The sequence below is a fragment of the Hippichthys cyanospilos genome, chromosome 8, assembly GCF_059441005.1.
Source record: "Hippichthys cyanospilos isolate Australia breed blue-spotted pipefish chromosome 8, RoL_Hcya_1.0, whole genome shotgun sequence".
Taxonomy (NCBI): domain Eukaryota; kingdom Metazoa; phylum Chordata; class Actinopteri; order Syngnathiformes; family Syngnathidae; genus Hippichthys; species Hippichthys cyanospilos.
The window spans coordinates 6,535,050-6,562,712 of NC_142376.1; the positions used below are offsets into that span (position 1 = coordinate 6,535,050).

At 40.7% G+C, this 27,663-nt stretch overlaps 1 protein-coding gene across 1 annotated transcript; it reads right to left on the reverse strand.

Moving 5' to 3' along the window:
• Positions 1-2,460: 2,460 nt before the first annotated feature.
• spred2b (sprouty related EVH1 domain containing 2b) lies at positions 2,461-27,663 on the reverse strand. Its single transcript, XM_088422023.1, has 6 exons — positions 27,114-27,663; positions 15,070-15,262; positions 14,703-14,871; positions 12,710-12,774; positions 7,087-7,248; positions 2,461-6,514 (listed from the first exon to the last, which is right to left on the reverse strand). The coding sequence occupies exons 1-6, from the start codon at positions 27,140-27,142 to the stop codon at positions 5,738-5,740; spliced, it is 1,395 nt and encodes a 464-aa protein (XP_088278149.1). The 5' UTR covers positions 27,143-27,663; the 3' UTR covers positions 2,461-5,737.

Sequence of the window (27,663 nt, forward strand, 5' to 3'; positions counted from 1 at the left end):
AAAGCCAATGACATGCTCCATAAACCTCGTGAACAAGCGATCTATGTTTTTTCTGGAGTTATGTGCTGGTTCTTATGACAATTGCATTACGGAGCAGAGTTCAATAACCTGCATTCAAACTTTAGAATCACACATGTTGGCAATTATTTTAAAAAAATCTTTAAAAAAAAAAAAAGTCTTTCCGTTTGGCTGACGTGACATTTGAAGGGCCTGTAAATGTAATTGGCTAGTAATCACGTGATTCCCTCGTGACAGCACGCACCTGTCAAAAATAGCCAGCACTGAGCATATCAATAATTTATTTTTTAAGAGGCCCACAGTGTGAAAACAGATGAGTAACAGATGGTAATGATGTAATATTTTGGAAAAAATGTCATCCCAAGAAACCTAAACACAAGTGACGTCATGATAAATAAACTAATTTCGATATCTCAAAAAAGTCATCTACCCTTCAAAAAATGACTACTACAACTAATAATGATGGAGGTTAATAATCTTAATGAAAATCAATATTTAAAAACAAACGTCATCTGATCCCAATTTAGTTTGTAAAAGCTGACGCCTCTTCACTGATCGAACGTAATTGGTAGAAGAAGGTCAGGTGACTTCCAATATCTGAATGCCCGCGAGACTGAAATTTAGGTTAATTTTATGTACACAAACAAAAGTTAAACAGGTATAATATCGCACACTACGAATCCGATATCGCCAAGCTTAAACGTATAATAATTGCTGATATCACGCAACGGAATAAAGAACTACAAAAGAGAGAAAAATCGTCAACCTTATCTGAAGACACAAATACCTGTGGTAAGTTTGAGTCAAAATGGCTGCCGGGGGGGGGTCCTCTTTTCTACTGCTAACCAGGTAATAGCATTACCTCACCAAACATTCAGTAATTATGAAACCGTTTTCGCATATTTAATGTCTCTTTTCTATAAGCAGTCAGCCATCCCAAATTATCCTTAAACATCAACTTTCTTCGTCAAAATGAATTAAAATGTCATTATTCCGTTTCAGCCCCTGTAGAAAAAACATTTTTTTTTCCACAGGAAAAATAAATACATTGCAGCATGTTTCGATAAACTGTCCATTGTTCTTTTGCTTGTTTGTTGTTACACTCGTTGCTTTCTTTTATTGCAACTCAAGACAAATAAATAAATAAAAAGGTTTGAGAGGAGACTTAGCTGTCAAAAAATGAATACTTGTAAGTTGAGCTATCGTTGTATTCGAATTTCGATTGTATATTTAGATCTGTGCTTTTACTTGTGATCGTTTCAGACAGCAAAGAGAAACATAGAGGATACAAGAAGGTCTGATAGCACTGATTTTTAAATATATTTGAAGTCCTTGCCTATCTTTGGACATGCAGCGCCATAAGCGTCGTTTTTTCCTGTAAAAACGCTTGTAGAGGGGCCGCATTGACCCTGTTCTGAGCGCAGCAATCTTAAATGTTTGCACATGTGCGCCGCTGTGACTTTCTTTCTTTTCTTTTTTCTTTGCATCCTCCAAGCTTAAGCAGGCCCCCCAAAAGCCCTGCGGGACCCATGCTTTTTTTTTTTTCATTCTCTCTTCTCTCTCCAGAGCCTCCTCACTCCGTCATTATCGCCCACATGCTTTTTGCAGAGACATCCTGAGCTTGAACGGCCTCTCGATGGCTATCACATGTTTCTGCTGAGAAGGGGAGGCAGCTGGGAAGGAGATTTTTTTTTTTTTTTTTTTTTGGGGGGGGGGGGGGGTTGAAGAACTATAACTGCAGTTTTTGTAAGAATGGTTTACTCCAGTTTTGACTTTGAAAACTAAAACAAATGAAGTCTGCAGTGGTGCCATGAGTTTCATGTTTAGTGTAATTTGAAACACTTCAAGACGGTCATTCCTTTTGTTACGCTGCGATAGTGTTAGTTGTTTTTTTACAGATAAAGAATATATACCAGTGAGTAGGCATAGCCGTATAAAAAGGTTGATGTTTGAGGTTGGAGGTCTTAAAAATAACGCACTAGCGATTGGGCACTTAGACAACAGCACAATTGAAAAACGAACAATGTTAATTATTTAATTGTACTAAACATAAACTTAAAAATGGTGTTTTCAATGTGGAAAAAATATAGCTTCAATTTGAGGATATTACTAATATTTTTGCGCAGGATTATCATACAAGGTTATCAGAATCTGATATCGACCGACGCCTACCAGTGAGTAGTCGTAGTCTATTGTCTGTCTACATGTGTTGCTTCCCTGTTTGTGTTGAAATATCCATAAGGGTTCTGACACCATGACCAACGATACTACACATTACCATAGTAATGTTCTGTAATGAATGAGTGAAATTAAGATAGTTGACATTCCAAAAAAATTATGCGGTTGTAATTCTCTTTGTTAAACGTTTAGTTTGACAGCGCAAATTTCCTTCTTTCGGAAGTGAGTAGCGTCCTTTTGACAATCAGCAGACAGACTCAGATGTGCCTTCAACATTTTCTTTCCTTTTATTGGCGGCGGAAGGCAAACACACATTTCATTTCAGTTTTTCTCACAGAACCGACCACCCTCACAAGCCCCCCCTCCCGACATCCACACGCGCACACACGCACACTCGCACTCGTTATCTACAAAGTACTTCCTGTTCCTTCTCAAAAAGCAAGCGCTACATCCATCGTACGTTAGTTAGAAACAGTTATTAAAAAAATACAAATAAAAATGTACAACATACACTTATATAGTATATATGTATACATATATATTTATATATACTGTATATATGCTTATATACAGTATACATACATATATATATAATATAATGCTCTTATGTGTTTTTTTATGTTTGTTTTTTACAGATGTAAAAATACTAAGCGTAAAAAAATGGGTCTGATTCAAATACAGGGAGTCATTTTTTTGAACTTTAATACGCGACAAGAGACGATGCGTTCAGGCACTTGTAAATTGGCTCTGAAAGGACACACAAAAGAGTGGACGGAGAGGGAAGAAAAAAAAAGACAAACACATACTTTCTTATACTGATTGTCTCTCTCCCTGATGCGTGACACCACAAACGGGTTACTTTTTCATCCCCGCAGATGCAGCACCGGGGGATTTAAAAAAAACGACAACAAAACAAACACATCAAGGACGCAAAAACACAGGACGTGTGAGAAAGGACTCAAGGAAAAGGACATCCTCAGCCATTCCGGGCTTCAACTACAGTAAGTGACATTTCCTTGGCACCACAATTGGGATGGGAGCTTTACTTCCTAGATTTGAGTTGAGTCGGGGGGCGGGGGACAAAACCCTTTGTCCTTTTGAACATTTTCTTTGTCGAAAATAGATGTTTATGTCAAACTCTTTTCTGCTTGGGGTGGGACAAAACGTTGCGATGTCAATATCGGAATGTTGGCACAGTATAGATAGCCATACATCAGTTTTCAGTGCTGTATCAGTACACTCACTCCAGCCAATGTGACTATTTCTATGATACGACAATATCACTACTGTATCGATTAGTGATCGACTGATTATCGGCCGGGCCGATGATCGGGATTGATTAGTTTTTTTTTTAGTCTGACTGGCCGATATGAAGAAATCAATGTGAATGTGTTGCCTGTTATGCTGTTTTTTATTCCAAATAATGCAAAGAAAATAGTTTCTTTATCGTTAAATGATTGTTGCATTTCGATGGATGATCATTGTTTTGTTTGAGTAAAGGGAGGTTTTATCGATAGAGGTACTTCTGGTTTGACGATGACGCATTTCCGTTTCCGGGTTTGCAGACGGCCGCGCGAAACCAACAGAATGCTGTCTGACGCCATCCTCAGTGAATTATCAGGCAGGAATGCCGTAACTTTATTTAATTTATATTTCAAACATATGACTATAGATATTAAGGTACATTTTCGGCGTTTTGCCGATAGAGGTACTTGCGGTTTTGCCGAGCTATTTTCTATTTGTGTGGTTCAATAAACATGCTTTAGGCATTTCAGTGAAGTTCAGTACTTTCATTATTCTTTTTTTTTTTTTTTTTTACGGCAATTTTTACACTTTTACTGCAAATGATTATTGGCTCCAAATATCAGTTATCGGCCTCCTCAATTACTAATCATTGGTATCGGTCCTGAAAAACCCATATTGGTTGATCTCTAGTATCCATGTACCAATGTCAGATATTGCACTCCCAACATCATATCGCTGCAGTATCGACAGGTCGATATCAGGGATTGAGACAGAGTTGAAATGCCGATGTCATGGCATTGGTACGCTAACGTAAGATATTGCTTTTTTTGGGGGGGGGGTCAGATGATTAAGTTATGAAAATATCCTCTATCTTATAAAATAATTGAATTTCAGGTATGCTTGCATGTTTCTGTAATGTCACTTAAATAGCTGAATTTCTTTTTCCTATTTATCATTTATCATAATTGTTGTCTATACTTCATAATCGGGTAATTTGAGTTGTGTAATTCTTTGATCCACATCATTTATGGCATAATACTAGTATTGATTTTAGCAACGTGTTTGTTCAGATTTAACAAACAAGTGAAACACTTAAATGTTAGTATTTTGCCACCTGCCGTTGTAAGTGGTTGAAAATGTTTAAATTCATTTTGTTAGGATTTGTGGTTTTGAGTCGGTGCTCCTCCATTATGACCGGTGGCCTTAGCCGATTGTACGTCGCAGATTTTAAATATAAAAAAAATAGTTTCGACCAAGTTTGTCACTGCGAGTTCTGCAACGGAAATGTTTGCTCCGGATTGTTAAGGCAAGAGGCAGAAAAAAAAAAAGAAAAGCAAACAATTCTTTGCTTCAAATCCAAAGGATGGCAGGTTTTCTGGATTTTGGTGATGTTTGAGGCACCTTTTGGACTAATAATCATAAGAATAATTAGCGAGCGTGACTGGAGGCACCGCGAGTGACCCACAAAGCCAAAACATCCATTTTATTTCCTGCTAAGCGAAAAAATAAATGTGATCTTTGGGATATTTTGATTGGTAGGATGTGGACGACATTTGAGGTGTAAAACGTCTGGATTGAAATGGGGATACCAGAATAGGAACGTAAATAATAGAACAAAGTTAAGAGTACAGTATTCCCCCGCATATTTGTATATTTGGTTTTTGGAACCTGTCAACTCACATTCACTTTTTTTTTTCTGTGCTCTGGCAAAAGCCACGTTTCATTAAAAAAAAGTATTGCTTTGGTGCCAAGGAACTATGTTGAAGTAAGGGGAGGAGCTTCATGTAATCGAGCCATAACCTTGTCTAATAGACAAGTAGTGCTTTACCGCCATCTTGTGGCAATTATAAAGCTTTTTAGAGGTGTGTCAATAAACGCAGACTTCAGGTTTTTTTTTTTTTTTTTCCACGCAAGGCTCAGTCCTCGTATTGGCGGGAGAACACTGTAATTCAAATTCTCTGATGACAAAGTCAGTGTACAAAGTATAAAGTACCTGCATATGTGATACATATATGTTCAGCTATAAAACAAAAACAGAAAAAAGGCCCCCCGAAAGCGAGTGCGGTCTCTCGCCCGGAAATGGAGCATGGAGCGACGAGAAAAGTTTCTGCCTTTAGGGGGAGCTTATCTTCCCAGGCCTCTCAGAGAATGCACCAGTTTTTCTTGACTTTTTGGCTTAATTCAGTTCCAGGAATTTTCAGGCGATCAAGCGAAACCTCAACGGTTCTCCCCTGTCCTTCACTGTGCTTGTGTTGGGTCCTGTTTTTTTTTTTCTTTTTTTTCCCCATCCGTCCTCTCAGCTGAGGGCTTTATGTCGGCCGCCGCAGCAACCGCATGCCAGGCCTGCCCGGTGGCACGCATTTAGCGGCGGGTACAGGCAGAGGCAGGGCGCCACCAGAGACAACCCCAGCAAGGCCAGCCAGCGCGTGCCCAGCCGGCCGCCCTCACCCCCGTCGCAGGTGCACGGGTCCGAGTAGTCCCCTTCCGGGTCAGACATGCAGTGGTAGAGCATGGTGTCCGCCAACCACATGCAGCTGACCCGCCGGACGCAGCCCCGCACGGGGTCCGGAGCGTCCTGGCACCGGCCCCGCCTGTTCTCCGCCATCAAGAAGGACTCCCCGCAGTGCTCGCAGTGGGCTCGTTCCAGACCGTCCTCCTTGCGGCCCTTACCCCCGTTGGTGGACAGGGATGAACTGGGCAGGAAGGACCGAGGCTGGTTGGAGACCACGGAAAAGCCCTGGCGGTAAGACCCGCCGTGGTGGCCCTTGACAGCGAAAGGTCCGAGGGCCGGGTCCGAGGCTGAGGGCGACAAGGCGGGAGCCAGGGGGTATGTGTAGTCGTGCTTCTGTGCCTCGGTCTTGGCGAAGTGGACATAGGATTCCGTGTCGTCCATTTGGATGAACTTGTCGCGCATTGTGGCGTGGCGGTAGTCCTCGTAGCCCGTGAGCCAGGAGCGGTCGGACGGACGTGCGTGGAGGCGTTCACTGGCCCGCTCCCAGCTGCGCTCGCGCGGGTTGATGCGGACGATTTCCTCATCCTCCTGAAAGGTGACATGGGGAAGCCTGGACAAAGGCTGTGGAAAGAAAGAACACTTTAACACAGTGGTCTTCAAACCTTTTTCAAAGATGCGCCTTCTGTACCGCCCCTCTATGAGTGCAAAGAATTTTTGGACTTAAAAAAGCGTATTTTAATTCAGCAACTCCAGAAGATGGCTTATGGAAGAGCATGTGTTTTATTTCTGGCTTGTCTGTTGGAACATTGCGTCACGCAAATTCACATCTATATAAAATAAAATCATACAATGTCTTGCAGAAAAGTCTCTTAAAAAATTTAGCAATATGTTTCATGTTCCAATTCATTTGCTCTTAATTTGAAATGAAAACAATGCACTATTCCTGTCATGTCATTGTAAAAAAACACCATATTAGACATACTCATACCCGCAGAAACCATTTGAAAATCCCACGTACCCCCACAAGAACCTTCACGTACCTCCATTTGAGAACCACTGCATTAACCAAATGATTCTAAACTGTTCGATTGGTACTCAAAATTGGATCACAGAGATACTAAAAAAAATTAATTGCGTCCTCAGTCTAACACTTTCTTTAGTTTGTCTTATCGGGGATAGAGTAAAATTCTAACCTGGTCCAACAGATAGTGGTCTGAGAGCCGGTATGGTTCGTGGAGGTTGTGGCGATACCCCAGCATGCACCTGTGCCTCTGCGGAAGGGGCGAGGACTCGAGCGGCGGCAGGCAGCTCTCCAGCTTCTGGGAGGAGGAGTTGGACGAGCTGTCGGTGGCGTTCTAGAGAAGAGAGGAGGAAGGGGACAAACAAACACAGGATGAGAGCAGAGTTGTCATTGGATGCGACAAAAAAAAAAAAAAAAAAAAAAAAAAAGTCGCCGGGAGGGGGATGTTGCGATTTGACAAACAAAAACAGGAAGGCTCCACTCTGATTGGGCAAAAACAGGAAATGAGAGCATTGTTTTTCAGTCCTTAGCTTCCTCATTTGGAAACGGGGCAAACATTTCAACGCATCTGCCTACTGTTAAAATGGAACCATCAAAGCAAGCAGGTAGTCCTTAATGCCTTTAGGGAAGGATGGCACCGTGCTCTAAAATGGCTGGTCACATTGTGTACAGTGTTTTGAAATGAATGTTAAACATGTCTGTCAACAATTGTTAGTCCATATATTAGCTTGACATCTGATTTGGGGTCAAATCTGTTTTAAAAAAAAAGCAAAAAGCTCATTTAGTTGACCAAAGCTTTGGCTAGGATTAGCCCTTACTGACATTCCTTGCAGCTCTCTGGAGTATTGTTCTTATGATAGTTGCTCTGAAAGGGAATTCCCTACGGAAGCCTGCTGAGCGAGCCAACCAGTCACCCCCCCAAAAAAAGCATAAAAATAAAAAAACAGAGTTCCAACAGTCTTGAGCCCTCAGTGTTGACAGGTTCGCATGTTCGATCCACTTTACTTGTTCATGTCATCCGTATCCTGACGGCCTTTCTGCCAAAAGAGTGTCAGGGCATCGCTCCAAGTCAAATCTTGGCCAGACACCGCACACGTCTGGCCATGCAGCACGCGGGCAGATCGATTTCAGACAGGCACACTGGAGGTCAGCCTCGGCTGTCGCAGGGGCGTAGGGGCCCTCGCCGCGCTCCGGCTGACGGGCGTGCGTTTGGAGATACGGCCTAAATGGACCATGTCATGACGGTAAAATACGGTATAAGGGTTTGTCCGCGTTACGTTTTGGGGGTCTAAGATCGTGACAGTGTAGGGGTCAAAAACAATTTTCAGCTTCGGTAAACACAGCAACACAAACTGTATTTTCTTGGGTCAAATGTGTTTCCTTCAGAAAACAAAACACAGATGCTAAACAGTATAAAAAAGATTTAAACGGTATAAAAACATGCTAACTTAAATTAATTGAACTAAATGATAGTGAAGCGGTGCAACAAGCCCACACAATCGGCGAAACCTGCCTAATACCACCACAACTATCGATTTGTTAACCTATTTTAAGCATTTTGCATTGTGTGTTTGCATTGCATTAAGCTAACTGTTGGAAAAGTTGTGGCAGTTTTTAAATACATAAGTAAATAGTTTGATATTTTAGTTTGACAATCACCTTTAACTGCTCGTGGGATCACTCTTACATTTTACATGCATTTTTTTCCAAAATGTTCACTACTCACTAGGGCTTTGACGAATGATGATTTTAATAATCAGTTGATTTTTGTAGATTAATCAAATCCAATCCTTTTATTTTCCATCTATTTCTTGAAAAAATATTATATTTTATAATTTGGTGACTTGTTTGTTCTAAAACTAGGAAAAAATGTTAGTTTAAAAAAAAAAAGCAGATCATTCTAACTATTTCGTTTTGATTCAACATTGTCATGATCTGTTTTATGAAGGACTTTAGAAATCTGACATTATAAATTGCGGAGAGGCATCCATGCCCGGAGAGAACCCATACGGGCTCAGGGAGAACATGCAAACTCCACATAGGAAGGCCGCAGCGAGGTGGATTTGAACTCTGGTCCCCGAACTGTGAGGCGGATGTGCTGATTTGAAAATGTTAGGTTTCTAAATGATTAATCAGTTATGGAAAAAAATAATTATTGCTTATCTTTATCATCAATAAGTTAATGAATCCATCAATAGCCGCAACTGTACTATTCACCAAATTGCTACTACTTGTGAGGTGAATTTAATTGAGTGACCATAATGTGTTCACATCTCAAATAAAACAACTTATCTTGAAAAAAACAGTGTATCTCAAGGCACAAATGTACTAGCAGAGCTTATTGGCGAGGATCTGATAAAAGCGACTATCTTTAAAACAATGTTTCTCACTTTACACATCTGTTTTAGCCATGGTGTCATATTCACCCCTCGGAAGTTATTCCTAAGAATGATCACACGGACATTCTGTTCACCTCTAGTGCTTTGATGCCGTCCATCTGGCACATGGCGAGGCCTGAACTCTATGAATTATTTTCCAGATTTATATGACCCAGATATATGTGTGTGTGCATGAACTATACCCGTTATATCCTGGATGCGTTCCTGAGCAGCGCTCCCCACATGGACACTGCCATGCTGAGAATTCCAGCCCCCCTCCTCCTCCTCCACCCCCTTCTTTGCCTTCTTACAAAGCCCTAGCGGAGCAGTCGGCCAAAAATAACAAAACATACCGCCTGTACTCTGGCCTGCGAGGCTGCGACTAATTCAAAACAGGATTGGACTGCTCACTGCGAGCAAGTTTGAGACTTTCTTCTGGACGTCTTTTCTCCAATTTCCAATTCTGGATACTTCCGAGTTAGTTTCCAGGCTTTTGCGTTATCCTCTTGGGATGAACCCAGAACTGACCCCCAACCCCTCCTGTCGCATCCACTCCCCCTGTTCCGAACGAGCCAAAATATAGACAGCGAGACAGAGGAGACGTTTTGAAAGGGAGGAGGAGGACGACGACAAGGAATCATTTAGGGAAGTATGTCCCCCCCCAAGCCCCCCTTCCCACTGTCCCCTGATGGCTGTAAATCTGCTGCCGCATTTTGCGCCGTCCGCGACTGCACGCTTGGCAAGCTCTGTCGCCACGCTGCTAAGTTTGGGGATAGGTCATTAATAGAGGCTAAAAGGAACAGCAGATAAGCAAACAACATTTAAAATATATGATGACGTTCCCCCGCTTTGCGCTGTTCATCGTTTGCAACTGCATTGTACCCCAGATTGTTAGAGCACCACTTTTTCCTGTGGTTTTTTTTTTTTTTTTTTTTACAATTACACACTCCCTATGGAAATATTTACCTGACATATATTTACATTTTGGACATGTAAACACTTTCATGTAATTTAACATCCCCCCAATGCGTCCGCAGTTGAGATTTGCACACCTTTTACCAATTTATCTTCTGAGTAGTTTTATCTCGGTTTGTATGCACCGCTGCTCCATTTGTGTTAAAGTATCTTTTGTTTGAAGGTATATTATAGTCACTTTATAATCTATATTCATTTCTATTCGGTTGTCTATGACTATTTATGGGCTGCGAAACTGAATTTGAATAAGTACTTGACCCCACTGTTTTGATCATGGATGAGGCTGGAACGAATAGTAATGGGCTACGCACCATGTTTCAAACAAGGATGTATTTTGGGATAAAAAGGCAAAATCTGGTGAGAATAATTTTTCATTATGACCCTAGTTAATGCCTGACCACCATTGCAGATATTTCTGGCAACATTCTAGTAGAACCATTGTGACATTTCTTGCACTGACAGACTGATGGAGGGAAGGAAGGCCATCACATGAGCTGTGAGGGAATTCTTATCTTAAGAAGCACTATCCAGGAACTATTTGGGGAAGTTTTCTTCCTAAGATACCGTTAAAAAAAGAAAAAAAATCAATCATCAAGAATACTGTCATTGTTAAGGGTCTGAAGGATCCTGCTGTCCTTATCAGCGAGGTTAAGTTGCCTGTTTTGCACCTTTATTACTTGCTAGTAACCATCACAACGTAAGCGTACAACCAGTTCAGACCCGACTAACTAGTCTTGTAAATGGAGCACCAAAAACAAGTAAATAATCTTGGAGTCTAATAAGTTTGCAAAGTTTGCTCATCCTAAAGGGCAATATAGTAGAACAATTTAGCTAGCTGCTTAAAATGTAGAAAACAGATACAGATAAACACGATTATTAATCACGATTATTCATCAGGTTTGGTCAAACATGTCTTTATTGCCCTTTTTTGCTGAACAAGCACTATTTAAACAAGGCTTCAAGGCTTGATACTTACAAATAATAATAAACTAAAGTAATGAAATTTATGATCATTTCAAACCAAATTTATTAAACTTTTTCGGCTATTTAATTTTTCAAAATGGGTCTCAATTGACAGCTAGCGCTGTATATACTGTATTGGGAATCCAGTGAGAAACTCAACGCCATTTCACACTGGTAAATAATATATTAGGGTGAGAAAGCTGAGGCTTTTGTCATGCAAAAATATGGGAAACATTGCCCCCTGGTGGTAGGACGACAAATTGCTTGATTTGACAGGTAGTGTAGTCAGCTTTTTAAATGTTAATATCGCTGACGATCAGCTTAATTAATCGTGGCAGCAAATATCGTGAGCTCGATTAAAATTGGATGAATTGTGCAGCCCTACTTTGCGGGTATTTTTGGAAATCTAAACCCCGCGATAAATGAGGCAATGGTGGATACTAGCAAGATGACAGCTCATGCTTACGGACAATGATACAATTTAGCCGAAAAACAGCTAGTCAATCTTGCAGGCTAGCAAGTTAGCACAGTTAGCTCATCTTTAAGGGTCATAGCAAAACTTTGCTAGTATCTTAAATTTGTCGCCCAAAACAGGTGGTCAATCTTTATAACTATAGCAAGGCAGCAAAAGTGAGCTGATCAATAAGGATAATAGTCAAACTTAGCAAGCAGCATAAATTGGCCACTGAAAAAAGATAGGCAATCTTGGAGGCTAGCTAGTTAGCAAAGTTAGCCCATCCTTAAAGATAATAGAAAAACTTAGCTAGCATCTTAAAACGATCATTTGAAGCTGGTAGTCAATCTTGGAAACTAGCAAGATAGCAAAGTTAGCTCATCTTTAAGGATACTCTAATGGCGCAGCTTAGCTAGCAGCTCAGGTTGGATGCAGTAAACAGATAGATGCTAGCGAGTTAAGTCATCCATTTGGCTAATAGTCCATATTGTCTTTTATAGGAAGTATAACAGAATAGTAAGAGTGCCTTTTGAATGGACATAAGGATTTCCCAAATCCGAATGTTGTTGAGTCCCGTGACAGCAGCCTCTTTTGGCCTCTTTGGGTGTTTGTGTGCGTCTCTGCGGTGGCGGTACACTCCCAGCAGAGCACCTATTAGTCTTGGCCATTGCAGACAGCCAGAGCCCAAAAGATGAACCCACGAGGCACTTCCTCTCATAAATCAGCCGCTCCGCACTAAGCTGGGAAACAGCTGCGAGCCGCTCGTTTGCTTGCTGCTGCTCTCTTTTTAAGCCGCCCGAGTGGGTGGAGGGAGGCTTGAAGGGGGGTGGCTGGGGGTAAAGGGAGGCAGTAGGATACAGGAAGTAACCTTCTGACCCTGCCTGCTGCTCTTGGTGTCTGGTTACAAGGAGGTTGGGGGAGGGATCCGCTTAAGCACAATTTTTTTTTTGTGGAAATTTTTATTTTTTTTACTGCAAACAGCGCTAGTGTTTCCTGTGAGTTGAACGAAAAGAAAACACCCTTACGGTGAAGACGTCGTCATCGCCCAGCTCGCCCTCGTTCTGGAGTGCTGTAGAAGAGGTTGTGGAACCTATAAGGGGAAAAAAACTCAACTTAAAATCATTTATGGTGGGGTTTGCAACGTTGAGTAATTGTGCTCTTTCTATGAGGACATTTTTGACTGAGAATTTGTGTCATCACCTAAATAAATACGCAATTGCTTTTATTTTTTTGATGTCAATATTTTCTCTTAATGAAAATATCGTATTTATCTACTAATAATTACGATCAGTATCAGCCCTGGACAAACATATTGGTCTATCTCTAATGTTTATGGAAATTGAAATTGGCAAATAGATAGATTGGGGAAATTTGTTCCAAATATAAAAACAAAATAACAGAACGTAAAGCAATAAACGGGTTTGTGTATTTAGGCCAAAAAGCTCACTCTCTCTCTCACACACTGTCGTGATCATGTTGATGAACCTCGGGCCTCGAGTTTGACAGTGGTGGTTTTTTGTCACTGTTTCTTTCCTCCAAAGCGTCAATAAGCAAACCTCGTTACGATAAAGTTAGTTTGGAAGCTGCTCTGTTGGGACAATAGTGTTGGGACATTCCACGATTCACAGTTGTAAAAGCTTCAAGACTCTCCGGGGATGACTTTGTTTTGTGCACTGGGAACAAAAGAGGGCCTTTCCCAAAAGGTTCCCACCAAGTATCCGGTTATTTCAAAATGTCAAAAAGCCAAAAGATTCAGAGACAACTGACTATGTTATGCAATACACTTCTAATGTAGCATATTTACACCTCATGTAATTATCTATGCTTGATTTTAGTGCGGGGTGTTTTGGGGCATAATTTGGGGGCATAGGATTTTGAAAATTTGGGAGGGGGCAATTTTCTTCATCAATTGAAATGCATACTGTACACATTCTTGCTCAATGCATTCATTGTGCAGGCCTAAAGTAAAACATAATGTAAAGTATTAAGAGATGTTTGCGTTATTTTGCTTTTTTAATATGACCTGAATGAATAAATGGCTTGCACATAGTTGAGCAAAGCATTCTGGGATGCCTTTCCATGCAAGGAGGTGAGCATATTTAAGCAACTTCTCTGACTCTTAGCCAGGAAATGCAAGATAGAAGTTTTAAAATTCCCCTCCAAAACACATTATCTAGTAAATTTAAGTTAACTAGCTTTTTATTTGTAGTGGATGTGACACATGACATGTGTTTAAGTGTGTATTTTGTTTTATGCAGCCATTTCTGAAAGTGGTTTTGGAAAGAATAGAATGGATAGAAAGCATTCAAACACCCCGATGTGTATCCCTCTTAGTGAACACGATTGCTTATTGTAGTCTACTGCCAGGGGAACACATTACACCAACATAGAGCATACGAGGTTATGTTGTTAGGCAATGAGATGTGGATTTTGTGTTTTTTGTTATACAATTTTCTTGTGATTGAAGGGAAGACTGTGGGGTTTAGCTTTGGCTTTTGGTTTAAGATGTTAGCTTTTCTGCTTGCTGTTTTCTTGGGCAAGATTTTTTTTTTTTTGGGAAGGCGGCACAAAAGTACCACGGATAATTGGCTGAAAGACTAACAGCCTGACGTTTGAGTAAATTTACAAAAACGAAGGGCCGCCGACGACAGATGGGGATCCACGTACAGACGGGACGGTAAAAGACGGACAAGCAAAAAAAAAATTAAAATAAATGGGTACCTCTGTTAAAGTGGTTCCTGATATTGGGGACCACATTTTCAGGTTATATCCATACAGAACCAGCGAGGGTCCACGGTTCACAACTGAGTTGCTTCCCTGTGACTATGCAATGTTTACCCAAGTACAATAACCTATGCTAATGCAGCGAATGTCTATTGGTCAAAAATAGTAAAACGATGAAATGAAAAACCTTGACTGGCAGTAACTGAGCTCGCTTATTTGTGCAGCATGACTACATATTCTTAAGCCTGATTGAATTTAAAATTATGCATGTGGTAGTGTTGAGGCGTCGCATACCTTCCGCCAGGTCTTCGATGGCTTTCCGGACCCCCCTGTCGAAAGCCCTGGCGTCGGCCGGACTCTGGAAGGACAGACCGCACCTCCGGTCCTCTACCTTCCAGTGGTGGAAGGTGGGTGTGGCAATGGTGTACACCAAGTCCTTCCTCAACGGGCAGTCCATGATCACCTGACAATGACGCGGGACGACTCGAGTCAATCAAACAATTGTAATTCAGGAGTAGATTTGCGGGACCAATATCATTTGGATCGGGACACCCCTAGTATTCACACAAAAAGACATTTTGTGTAATTGTATTGAAACTTTCCAAACGTTTGTGCAAAAATTTCCACCGCTTATCAAGCAAGCATTGTCAAAAAAATATACCTGTTTGTCCTGTAGCCGTTCGCCCCGGATGAGGAACTGGGAGTTACCAGAGGGTGGCAACTGGGGAAGCTCGGGTGGCCGCAGGCGGCACACCCCCACTCTACTGAGGGCGCCCCCATCCTGGGCCAGCCAGCCTCCACTCGAGTCGTCCCGCGTCATCACCACCGCTTTCACACGCACGATGTAGCTGTCACTGCAACATGACAAGAAAAAGAACTGTTAGACGCCGAATGAACAGCTTTTGAAGCAGTTGCTTCTTTCTGCCAGGGTTGATTAAAAAAAAAAATGCAATGAGGTTCAGGACCCCAGAAAAGTTGGGAACAATTGGCTTCAAATAAGAACACTTTGCATTGGATTTTGCCTTAGTCTTTAAAGAGTGTATTATATGGATTTTCAATGTATTAAAAGTTGGAAGGGGTAGAGAACAAGGGCTGGGCGATAGACTATTTGTTTTGGATAATTATGATTTTTAATCAATTTTAATGAAGGAAATAAACCCAACAAACGTGTATTTCTAGGTTTGATTTATTTAAAGAAAAAAAAACTATGGAAAATATTCAAACAAAAAAAAAGATGACTACTGATTTACCTTAACCCTAGTTTTAATGTCAAACATATTTTCTGATTAACTTGTTTAAATGGATAATCCATTTATTTTGCCATTTTCAATCATGAAAAGTCAATATTTTGTCATTAATTTGATAACTTATTTTACTAAATATTTGTAATTGTGTAAAATTGCTACCTTTAAAAAGCACATTTTTCTCCTTGCTGTCAACTGGAAATGACATCAACTCAAGGCTCGGGTGACGACCAATCATGGCTCATCTGTTGGTCATGTGACTTTCATGAGCTGAATTGTGATTGGTCATTAGCTGAGCCTTAAACAGGTGGTCATTTTCAGTCAATACAAAGATAATGCAGCTTTAAAAGTATTCATAAAATTTATTTTTCAATTATTTCAAGTGTAAGACCGAAGGCGTTTATAAAAGAGTTGATTATGGACAAAATAATGACTTTTTACTGCTAAAAAAATGCCGATACCGATATTTATTATCGATACTCAATCCCTATGTTTGGTAGGGTCTCATGTCAAGGCTTTTCAACTTTTGCGATTAACTTTGGAACGCATTCCCGCAATTCACTGGGGTTCACTGCCTCATCTTTTCCTGGGCATCGATTTTTCTTTCCGCACATTGGCAGAATGTTTGAGGGCGTCTGCAGTCACGACTTTGCCTCGTTCCGGCTCTAACGACGTGGGAGGTGTTGTAAGCACACATGTACATAAGCAACAATTTTTAATTACCTTCATTCACAGCGCCAGACTGTCCCTAAACGGCGCCATTTTGCTCCTAAAATTTCACCGTGCAAGTCATTTTATTATGCTTTGTGCGATGGGTGGGTTTGCCTGTTTAAAAGAAAAAAAAATCCTCTTCCTAAATGTTGTTGACGAACCTCAGCACCGCACTTGGAAATGGAAGCCAACCAGTGCCAAAAAACCCATATTGAAGATTGTAACAAAAAAAAAAAAAAAACACTCAGCAGTTGTTTGACACGCAGATGGAAGAACCTGCGACAGTTTAGTCTACAGTTCGCCAGTACAAAACAAAAGAATCATCATGTTCCAGCATGACAGTCGCCACCCTCCATGGGGACACAATGAGCTCGGTGCACCGATCTGACAACAACAGGAAGGAGTCTTTTGTGTGTATGTGTGTGCGTGTGTGTTTTAAAAATGAACATGCAAAGCGGTGGGTGGATCGACTCTCCACTGTTTGTCTGTCGTCACGCCGTCAGCCAGCCTGTCATTCAGTTACTTTTATGAATGTGCGTGGGTGGGAGGGAGCCGCTCTACCGGTTTTGCCACCTGTGCACTGTGTGTGTATATGCGTGTGTATGTGTGCATAGACGCGTCAAATCCGCTGCCCTGTCTGTAAGCTAATTATATAACAACACCTCTCTCTCCTCTCCCTCCCGAACCTCCCTTTCCCTCTTCAACCCTCACACACTCGCTCGCCCACAAACACATCTGTATTTCCATTCTCGTCCATTGATATATACAGTAATGTTCCCCCGTCTTCAAAAACATTGAACAGAAGCCGTCTTTGGTCATAACGTCAGGTTGTATGAATAGGCAAGGATGAAATAGTGCAACAAGTTTATTTGCACTTTTTGTTGGTAGTTTTTTTATTTAATGGGGGGGGGGGGGGGGGGGGGTTAAAAAAAAATCAAACTATACGGTGAAAGACTTTGGATTATTAGCAGTGGCAGCACAGAATGTCCCTGGAGTGGATTAAATTGATTGTTGTGATGTAATTTTACGATCAATGATGCATTTGATTGTTTTGATGTCGGTTGGATTTTTGCCTGGTCACTTGCTCACATTTATCTCAAGTCTAGTTAAAAGGACCTAACTGGAGCTGCAACTAACAATTATATTAACAATCAATTGATACATTTTTTTTTTTTTGCTTTTGCGGGGCGTTTGCGGAGCTCATCAATGACACAATTGTTTGTAAAATGATGATAATATAACTTCTCACCAATTTTTCATTCAATACAAAATGTTTGTGTGTTAAGAGTTTTTGCAGATCCGATCTATGACGCCATTGGTCATCAAATTATGACATTAAAACAATTTTATTTTAGAAAGCATAGTTGGATAACTGCTCCTTTGCTAATTTAGTAATTTAGTATCTAGTTGTTGCTGTTGTTTGTGAGGCCCTGATTTAAATTCACTGTAGCACTTTGAGATTTGTGGACAGTTGTAAAATGCAAAACAAATAATGTTTACTCAGTATTATTCTCAACTGATCACCAATTTTTCATTCGATTCAAAATATCAGCTGATAAAATGGCCAGTTGATTAGTTACATTTGTATGAAGTCTAGTTAAAAGGACCTAACTACAGCTGCAATTAACAATTATATTAATAATCAAATAATGTATTTTTTCCCCCTAGAGTTTGCAATCGATGACACAATTGATCGTTTGTCAAATTATGACATAAAACACCGATTTTTCATTCAACGCAACATATTGATATTTCGGCTGGTTTGTTGGTCACATTTGAATAGAGTCTAGTCTTTATTTTAGGTATGTAGACGTTTGCGTTTTGCAAATCTTGCAGATCCGATCAATTACACAAAGTATGACATTACAACTGATCACCATTTATTTTTTAATTAAATTCTAAATATCAGCCGATATATCGTTTATTTAAAGTCTATTTAAAAGGACCTAGCTAAAAAACTGCAACTAACAATTATTTGAATAATGAATTAAGTTTTTTTGTCAATGAATCAGATACAATGAATTCTCGCTTAATTTGATAACCAATCAGTTGCCGATTATTAAATGCACCTCGAACTTTCAGCAGGCAGATTGCCACCAGTGGCTCAACATCCCCAAACTTTTCCATTCCAAAGACAAAACTGCTCAGTTTTGATCAACGTCACAAGATGTTTCAGGTGAAGCTGCACGCCTCCGACTTTGGGTAGACATTAAACACATGTGCGACAGGTTAGCCCCTGCGCAGGCCACCCACGTGCAGCAATAACAGCAAAAAAATCCAGACCTTCCTATAAGCACACATGCTCCTGGATACACAATAGCGGCTATCAGCTCTGCCGATGATGTGAAAATGTCACATTTCGGTCGAGTCTTGTGACCCGTGTTTAGAGCCCCCGTCTGCTGACGGGCCCTGTAATCTGTGGTGGGAACACACAAGGAAGCGCCACAAGCACTACTTTGATACACATTACTGCAGAGGCGCCCACCGCATGTTCTGGACCAACATGCAGATAAACATACATGGACGCACGCAAACTTGTTCAGGGCTGGGAACCTAATTCATTCCAGATAGATGTGACGAGCGCTTTGCGGAGTTATCAAACCTCGTACGATGTCAAATTTTACGGGTTATATAAAGTTTGAGGTCAGAGTAGTGTTCTCATGCCTGGGATTAAACTGTTGCCATTGTTTAAAAAAAAAAAAAAGTAATAATAAATTTATTTAATAAATAGATAAATAAATTGCCAAATTTACAATAAGCGTTCATTCTCATTCTTACATCAATTTCTTGCATAATGTCTATCACTTTGCCTCATCCATCTTTCTATATACCCCCTGAAATGCCTTTACATATACAGTGTTCCCCCTCTACTTCGCTGTTAATAGGGGGTGTCAACCCCCCACGAAGTCCGAAACCCGCGAAGTAGGGTATCAGTTCCTAGATTTCTATGTACGCCCCAATATAGCAGCAGTAACCATAAACAATCTTTTTTTTTTCTATTTTTTGCATATTTTATTTCCTTTCTCCTATTATTTAACATTACATTATCCTTATTAACACTATTGTGTATTCATTAAATAACTAATATTACTTTGTTGAGAATTTGTTCTCAGGACTGGTGATCTGCACCAAGACTCCGGTGAAAGAGTACGCAAGTCATCACGTTGAACTTCACATTTATTTTGGCTCATGTATGGTGTATCATGTAGTATCTGTTGAATAATAAATCAACAACAATGTTAAAGTCAGTCATCTAACATATAAACACTTGCCGAAATTAAATTTATGAATTTACTGTATTTTTAGCCGACTTCAGCGGGTTAGCAACAACTAACAACTACTAACTATAAAGTGCAACCTCTACACAAACGAACACATAAACAGAATAAGCACTCATCGCTTACTAAACATAGGCAGTAACGTGCGTTATCAACATAAATGATAATGAACTATAAATTTGAGTTTACGTTGTCCTTCGCTAAGTCACTATAACGAGCCGAATGACGCACAGAGAACATAAAACAGGAAACGGGAATGCAACGTGACCCGACAAAATAAAAGCATAAATTTCAAAATAAGATGATAAACTTCACAAACTCTAACGCTTGAAGAATTCTTAACATAGTTATTAACTAATATTACCTAGTTATTTGATGATTAATGTACTTTTTTGCTTTTTCCTTTTTTTCCCATTTTTGCGCATTTTTTATTTTGAATTATTTTTCATTTTTCCTGGAAAAACCAGCGAAGTACTGAGACCGCGATATCTGAGACCGCCAAGTAGGAGGGATCACCGTACCTCTATTTGATACCTGCTGACTTAGGCCACTTTTTAACCAATATGAGGAGATGTGATTTGTGCGCAGCAATGAAGACTTGTCTAACAGGGCCGGCCAGTTGTCAGGTGGTCACATGTGGCATCCGACTCATGCGTGACTGATTGAGATAATAATAATAATAAAAAAAAGGCTCGTCCTGTGTGATAAGGGCGGCGACGCTTCCTCTGCATAGAACTGGCAAAGGCCACTCCTCGGTCTGATCGACACAAGCACGCACACGCGCAAAAGACGTCCGAAGGGTACGCCGCTCAGAGTACACACCTCAGGTCCGCGGCAGCAGGAAGTGGTTGTGACATTTCCTGGTCGCACTTGCATTGTTTCATTCGGTTGCCAGTTTCAAATCTTAAATATCAAGCACGTGTTGACTTTTTTGCTATGATATTTGATATTTCAATATGATCTTAAAAACAATGATGAAAATAATCACACTTGACTATATGACCGATGCTGCAGGCTCTGTAGGCACCCTAACAAAGGTGAAATCTTTCAACTTGACAATCTTGCAAAAGAATAAAATGATGAACGGCAAATGTCACAAATTGCAACAGATTATTTAAAAAAAAAAATAGAGTAAATATACTGTATGTCAATTCCCAACCCTTTATTATTATTATTTGTATTATTTATTTTGTATTGAAAGTCAGGTAATACACAGGTTTTTTTTTTAGTTCTGGTTTGGTTCATAATATATTCAGAAAATTGGCATAAATGCTGATCACCGTTTTCCAAAGTAGAAGGCGATGTTTGCAAATAGGCACAAGGATTAAGAATAAAAACTTATATGATTCATGTGTAATAAATACTGTAATAGTTACCAGTGTGACTCATATGCAACTGCTGTAAACGGTTAGAGCATCTAAAGGGTAAAAGTTAAAATAACCAGCAAATATCCGACATTTGGCTGATTATTTTTGGCCAGTGTTTGGTCTTGGCCCAGCTATGCTTTTTTTTTTTTTTTCACATGAATTACGCTAATGCCTATGCTCGATGCAATTGATGTACAGCCCAAAGCATACGGCAAACCATGATATCTGATAGCCAGAGGCCGAGCCACACTGTAGTTGTTTTCCACATCAGCGATCCATATTGATTCTAAACGCCATAAAATGCTTTGACGGCATATCACGACAGTCAGAGGCACCTCGAAAACAATCTGTTTACAAGCGTATGTTATGAGGCATTGCGGCTGCATCGAAAAGTCACACTGTGTTAAGAAGAAAAAGAAATGGAATGAAAAGATGCCCTATTCCCACTGCAGTTTGAGAAAAAAAAAATGAGTGAGGTGAGGCGAGTTCATTCCCAACTATTGACACTGATGCCTCCCGGGGGGGACGCCGTGATCGGCTTCCTGCCAATCAGACGTACTTATATGGAACACTCGCTCACGTGTCTAAGCAGGGAGGTCACTCAGCCACTCATTCAGTCGGATGCGTTTACAGTCAAAATGGTTGACGCCACGGGGTGATCAATTGGCGAGCAAAGCTTCCCCCAAAACATTTTTTAAATTTTGTGTTCAACAACAATTTTTTTTGTAGTATTTCATTTCGTTACATGAACAGACTCAAAAAACAAGAATGGACAAATAAATGTGCCTTTTTTCTTGAAAAATTGGATGTTAAAAAAAGCCTTTTGTTCAAAAAAAACAAAAACAAATAGGACTTGAATCCTGTAACAGTACAGCTTTTGTTTGGGGGAATAAAAAATCAAAATGATCAAAGTGATAATATGTGACAATCAGAGTTTTTCATTGGCCCAAAGCTAATTGCTTTATTGGTGGCCTTACTATTTAGGTATGCACATTTTTAAACTGTTATGAAATAATAAATCCTTACAAATGATTTTGCAGCTTCCGGACCTCACTTCGAAAACAGCCGACTTAGATTGGTAAAGTTTGCAAGCGTGTCGCAGCTCATGCAAACAGGAAGTGGCGGTTTTAAAACAACTATGAGTTTATGCTACGTCTGATCCTTTGAAATCAAGGTGGAGAATAAGCTGATTGCTTCTAAACCTCTTACAAGGTCAAGCCAAACTGCCCATAATGCTTCGTATCCTCTTAAACTTGAGCGGCTAATACTTTCAGTCCAACAACATTGTTTTTTTTAGATGGAAATGAAGCAAATTCTGAATCGAATCGCAGGCCCAAAAATCTGAATTGAATTGAATCGTGAGACTAAGATTTGCGTGGTGATCCACATGCTGTTTTTTGGAAAATGCACTTTTGTTTACAATCCAACACCCCCTGTTTTTTTTTTCTTTTTTACTTCAATTTGGGTGAATTAAAAAAATGCGAGTACAGTATAAGTCTACCCCTGACTTTAGTGGTTACATAGATCATGACTGTTGTTGACAACAAAGGCCATTAGGTGGCGCTTGACAAAAGTGCATTTTTTTTTATGTTCTGTGCATACTCTCAAATACTCAAATGCATACTATCTCGAATTAGAGGTATATAAAATGATTTTAAACCTTGTAAATGACATATTACTTATTTCAAATTTGAATTAATGATATTCAAACACAGATATGTAGAAAAAAATTGGTCTGATATGGGGGTTGAAAACTAGGGAAAAAAACTCGACTTTTACTCAAAGAAATACGGTGATGGGGGAAAAAAAGGCATTTTAATGTCTCTGTTTGCCATTTTGCCTTGCAAAGCAGACGTCATTTTAAATCGGAAATTGATTCTGAATCACATCCCGGGCCCAAAAATCAGAATCGAATCGCTTCGATCCCCAAACTCCCACACGCACAATAAACTGAAGTTTATACGCTTTGTGAAACTCTTGTATCTTAAAACCAGAACATCACCCCCTTTGCGTTTGATGACTCAATTTTGTTTACATAAACAGTCGGCTGTTGCGGTTTTCGCTCTTGGTGTCGCTTAGGGATACAACAGTCAACCATCTGATATTCGATGTGATTTCCGGCTGAGTATTTGATCTTAAATAACCCGGAGTGATTTGTTCAACTAATGGACCGTTTTATATTCAGTGGGAAAAGCACCACCAAAAATAAATAAATAAATTGTAAAAAAAAAATACATTATTTGCTTTGTCTGGCAGATGATTTTAAAAGCGGGGAATTTCGGGCCCGGAAATTCAGAGCACATGATACGTGTACATCGCAGCGGAGCTAACCTCGTTTATTCTCATCAATCGTCGCCATAGCGAGACGTCAAAGCGAGCGCTGAGCTGTTCAATCGAAGTTGACACCGACCCGACAATCCTGGTCATCCTGTCAGCTGACGAGCTAAAACTAGTTGTGATTTTTTTTCTAACGAGAAATGGCAAACAATCAGGCTCCATTGTTTGCTCTTGAGATATAAACAGCTCAGACTATTATATAAAACCTGCGATGAGTACAACACAGGAAACACTGTTAGCATGGATCTGTTTCACATGATGGTGTGTGTGCGTGCATACTCGGCTGTGGGTGTGGGTAGGGATACCACGCTTTATTAGCTACATAGAATTGATTGGAATGCGCTACTGACATGGTGTTTTAATTACACACAGTATATCTCCAACAACGCACGTGGAAAGACGGACCTTCGCCAGATTATTTTCAGGGTTTCCACAAAAGTATTTTTACAGCCTTGACTATCCTTATAGATTACCTTCAATCCTTAAATCTACCGTTCTAATGTCTCTTTTGCATTGGGACTATTCAAATACACATGGTGATTGTTTTGGGGGAAATTTGGAAAAGATTGGTACACTTAATTGCGTAGATGGTAGTCTCCAATCGCTATAAAATGTGAAATAACAGGTGGACAGGCACATTGGTGAAATTAAGGATTCTGCTAGCTTGCTATGGTGCTAGTCAGAGTACATTCAATCGTGGAAATCGGTTCCAAAACATTCCTACGACAGCTACCAACTACCATTAGTGGTCACTTGGTGATCAGTTGGACCTTTATGGTACTGCAAGGACTTTTTTTTCTCTTTTTTTTATTTAAAGAAAAAAAAAATCTATATTGCGGAGAGACGCTCTGTGAAGGTTTCATGCATGCATGAGTTGACTGTAATCACACATGTCACGGGCACTTTTCCGACGACTTTATAGTATAGCCGTTAGCTGGCCAAATTTGAGAACAGGGAAGCAGAGTCCATTTAAATTCCAATTTATTACAACAGCACTTGTAACATCTTCCCAACGCTCTTTTTCATCCTCACCTTATTCCTTCAAATGTGCATTCTCACTCGCGTGTGAGATTCACTTGGCGATAGCTACTGGAAGTACTGTAGTCAACAGCCAACAGCTTGGACAAAACTGGCAAGGCAATCAGTCATTTCGCAAATGTGCTTGGCTCCCGACGTGACATCGGCGTCGGAAAGCCGTTACTCTTAGGGCAACTCGGACCCTCTGCATTCCTTGAGTATGGCCAGGGGATGGAAACGGGAAGGGATAACACTACAGTTACTAAAGATTGAAGTAAATTGTGTACTGTTGTAGCCTTTGTCTCAAATATATAAAGTATAAATACTTTTCACATTTTAAAAATGTTGGTACCCACATACACATGCTGGAAAATTGCTGGGGGGATCCTACTTTGCGGATTTCACGTTTCCCAGGGGTTTCCTGGTCCCCATTTAGCTTGAAAAACGATAGAACACTTTAACCCTTTCTCATCAAGGAGGATCAATATAAGGTCAATCCCATGGGCTATTCAGTAGACTGCCAAGTAAAGACGTTGCAGTCGAAGTTAGGAGGGGCGTTATGTCACATGAGGATAAAATGTTGCGTATATTTCCATGCTAATTTTAGCTGGACTAGCCTTCTGCTATATTTTAGGAAATTCCTCAAAGACGACGTCGATGGAAGTAAACTTAGGTATGTCGTAGGTAATAAATGACCAAACAAGGCTATTCAAGTGCACTTAGCAAAGGCCTTTGGCACAAATTTAGTGTGTTATTCTTGACAGTTATTACCAGTCGCCCACCATGAAATTCCACACCTAACAGGGGTTATTATAGTCTCGATATCAAATGCTGACAAATATAAACATGAAGAACAGAACAATCTTAGCAAGGCGGTTGTGGTGGAGGGCGAGTATGCAGAGCCGCTAACTCGAGCGTCTGCTACGTGATGAGTGCTTTTTTGTTTTGGGTAAGCGGTGGTTGCGTTTTCGTGGAACTGCGACTGACTTGTATGAATGTCAACGGCCATATTGTAAATGACATTAATTGCATCTGTAGATATAGTTGACTGTTTACATCATTCTTAGCGTTAAGGACTGTCAAACGGAAGCATCAGATGTAATGTTTTTTTTTAACATGTATTAGAGATAAAAAGGGGTTTCACTGGAATATTTTAAGAATTGGTTATTACACAGATGAATCGAGTAATCAGATATTTTTTATTTTGCAATAATGTCTCTTGCAAAACCATTTTTTTTTCACTAAGCAACAAAACAATATTCCAAAAAAGAGTGTTTTCAAAACTGATTTATTCACAAGTATGGTCATCATTTTCCCCAAGTCAAATCAAGTGTCTTATTTTGATTAAACGCAAAAGATAATTAAACAAACTATCACGAAGGACTACAGGAATCCGAATTGCTGCTGTTGAGGAGTGAATTTTAAGTCATTGGCGCTAAATGATTTCTTGACTATTAAATTAGTTGTCTAATATTTTGATAGTCAAATATTCAATAAGCTCCAATTGGAGCAGCACTCCCAATTTTATTGTATACCTTCTGTATAATGACAAAAAAATGCATTTGTTTTATAAACTTGTGTTTTCCTGCAACATAGAATCCAATAATGATTTTCAAAGTATTTTTTTAAATAACGAGTACCAGCTGAAGTTTCTTCAGGGGTACTCGTACCCCCATTTGAGAACCACTGTCTTAGTGTATACGCACAAAATAACTCATGTTTCATTTAATCTTTATTAAGATAGAAGCTTTACCCATCGGCTGTGCTAATAATTTAGCACATGGCTACAACGCTGCACTCGCTTTTCATTGAAACGTTGCTTTGTCATTTTCGCCCGCGGAGCCCGGTGCGGCCGGCGGGCATGAATGAGGAGACGGCTCCGGAAGGTTTCGAGGGCTTTTATGAATGAGGCCGGCGTCACGCTACCGCAGCGCAAACATCCCCCCCTCGATGCCCTTCGGCCCTTCCACTGTTCCACTCTACCCCCGCCCCCTCCCAAATGTAAATTCCCACCAACACTCACACGCATCGACTTCACAGAGCCAAAATGGCGACCCAGCATAACAAAACGTCTCCATATTGGCTCGATAGGAGAATCTGCATGAATGCGCGTGGAAGCGGGGGTGTCTATAGGCCTTTTGACGTTCAAAGCATACGTGCTTAGATGTTGCTTGGTGACAAAGTAGGCTCGTTTTCAAACCGATCGTTTTTTTTTTATGAATGGGGTATGCAAATGAGGCGCGATTGAGAAAGACATGGCGGATGAGGCGTATCGGATATCTCATATCCTGTGAGACTTCCCCTTTCGGTTAGAGGCACCACACAGGCACACAGAGCCGAGAAGAAAGTAAAACGCGCCGATAAAATCACACGGTAGCCTTTTCTCGTTTTTGTTTTATTTGAAGGAACGAGAGCCGCAAGCACGCTCGACCGGGGGAAGTGTTCGTAAAACGAGGGGGTTGCTGGCCGGGGATCCGTTCACAAAATGTTTCCGATCCACCCACGCTTCTTCTCCTCCTCCTCCACCACCTCGTTTTTCTCGAAACACAAAGTGGCCTTTTGAGTTCCCCGCGCAACCACGATTAATGTATTATTACATTCTGCTATCTTTTATTACCTTCAACCGACGGTATTAAAAAAAAAAAGTAGTCGAGACCAAGTTGTTCGCGAGCGGGGGGGTTCAGTGGGACAGCGCAAAGGGGGGTAAAATGGAGGGGTGGCGGTGGGGTTGCGTTGTATATGGCTACTTACTCGTTTGGGTGTGTTTCTTCTTCTATCATGTTTCCTCGCTTCACCTCAGGTCACGTAGCGCGGCGGGTGCGTTCTTCCTCGGCCTCGTCATCGCGTCGATCCCCGCCACAAATCCACATTTATCACCCAAAATATTCTCCTGGAAGTCTTTTGTGTGTGCAGCGAGCCCCCCCGCTTCACCCTCTCCACCTCCCTCTTCTTCCTCGCCAGCCAGCTGCTTTTCGATTGCAAATGTCGAGCCCCTCGCCTCCCGATATCCTCCAACTTTTCAGCGGGCCAGCAGGTAGCGTTAAGTCCGACGCAAGCCTTGCCTCCCCCCGCCTCGCTGGGCAATATGGACTCGCCCTCAGGTGCTGTCTGGTTGTCTTTTTTTTTTTTTTTTTGCACCTCCTTTTCACCTCCGAAAATGTCCTCCACCAGACGGTGGCTGTTGCGATTACGATGTAAAATCCGCGTCGTAGTCGCCGTGGGGTGGCCCCGCTAGAGCCCCATCTCTCGCGCTGCTACTCCATGTTGGTTTGCAAGGCAGCCAGGCAAAGCAAGCAGGCAG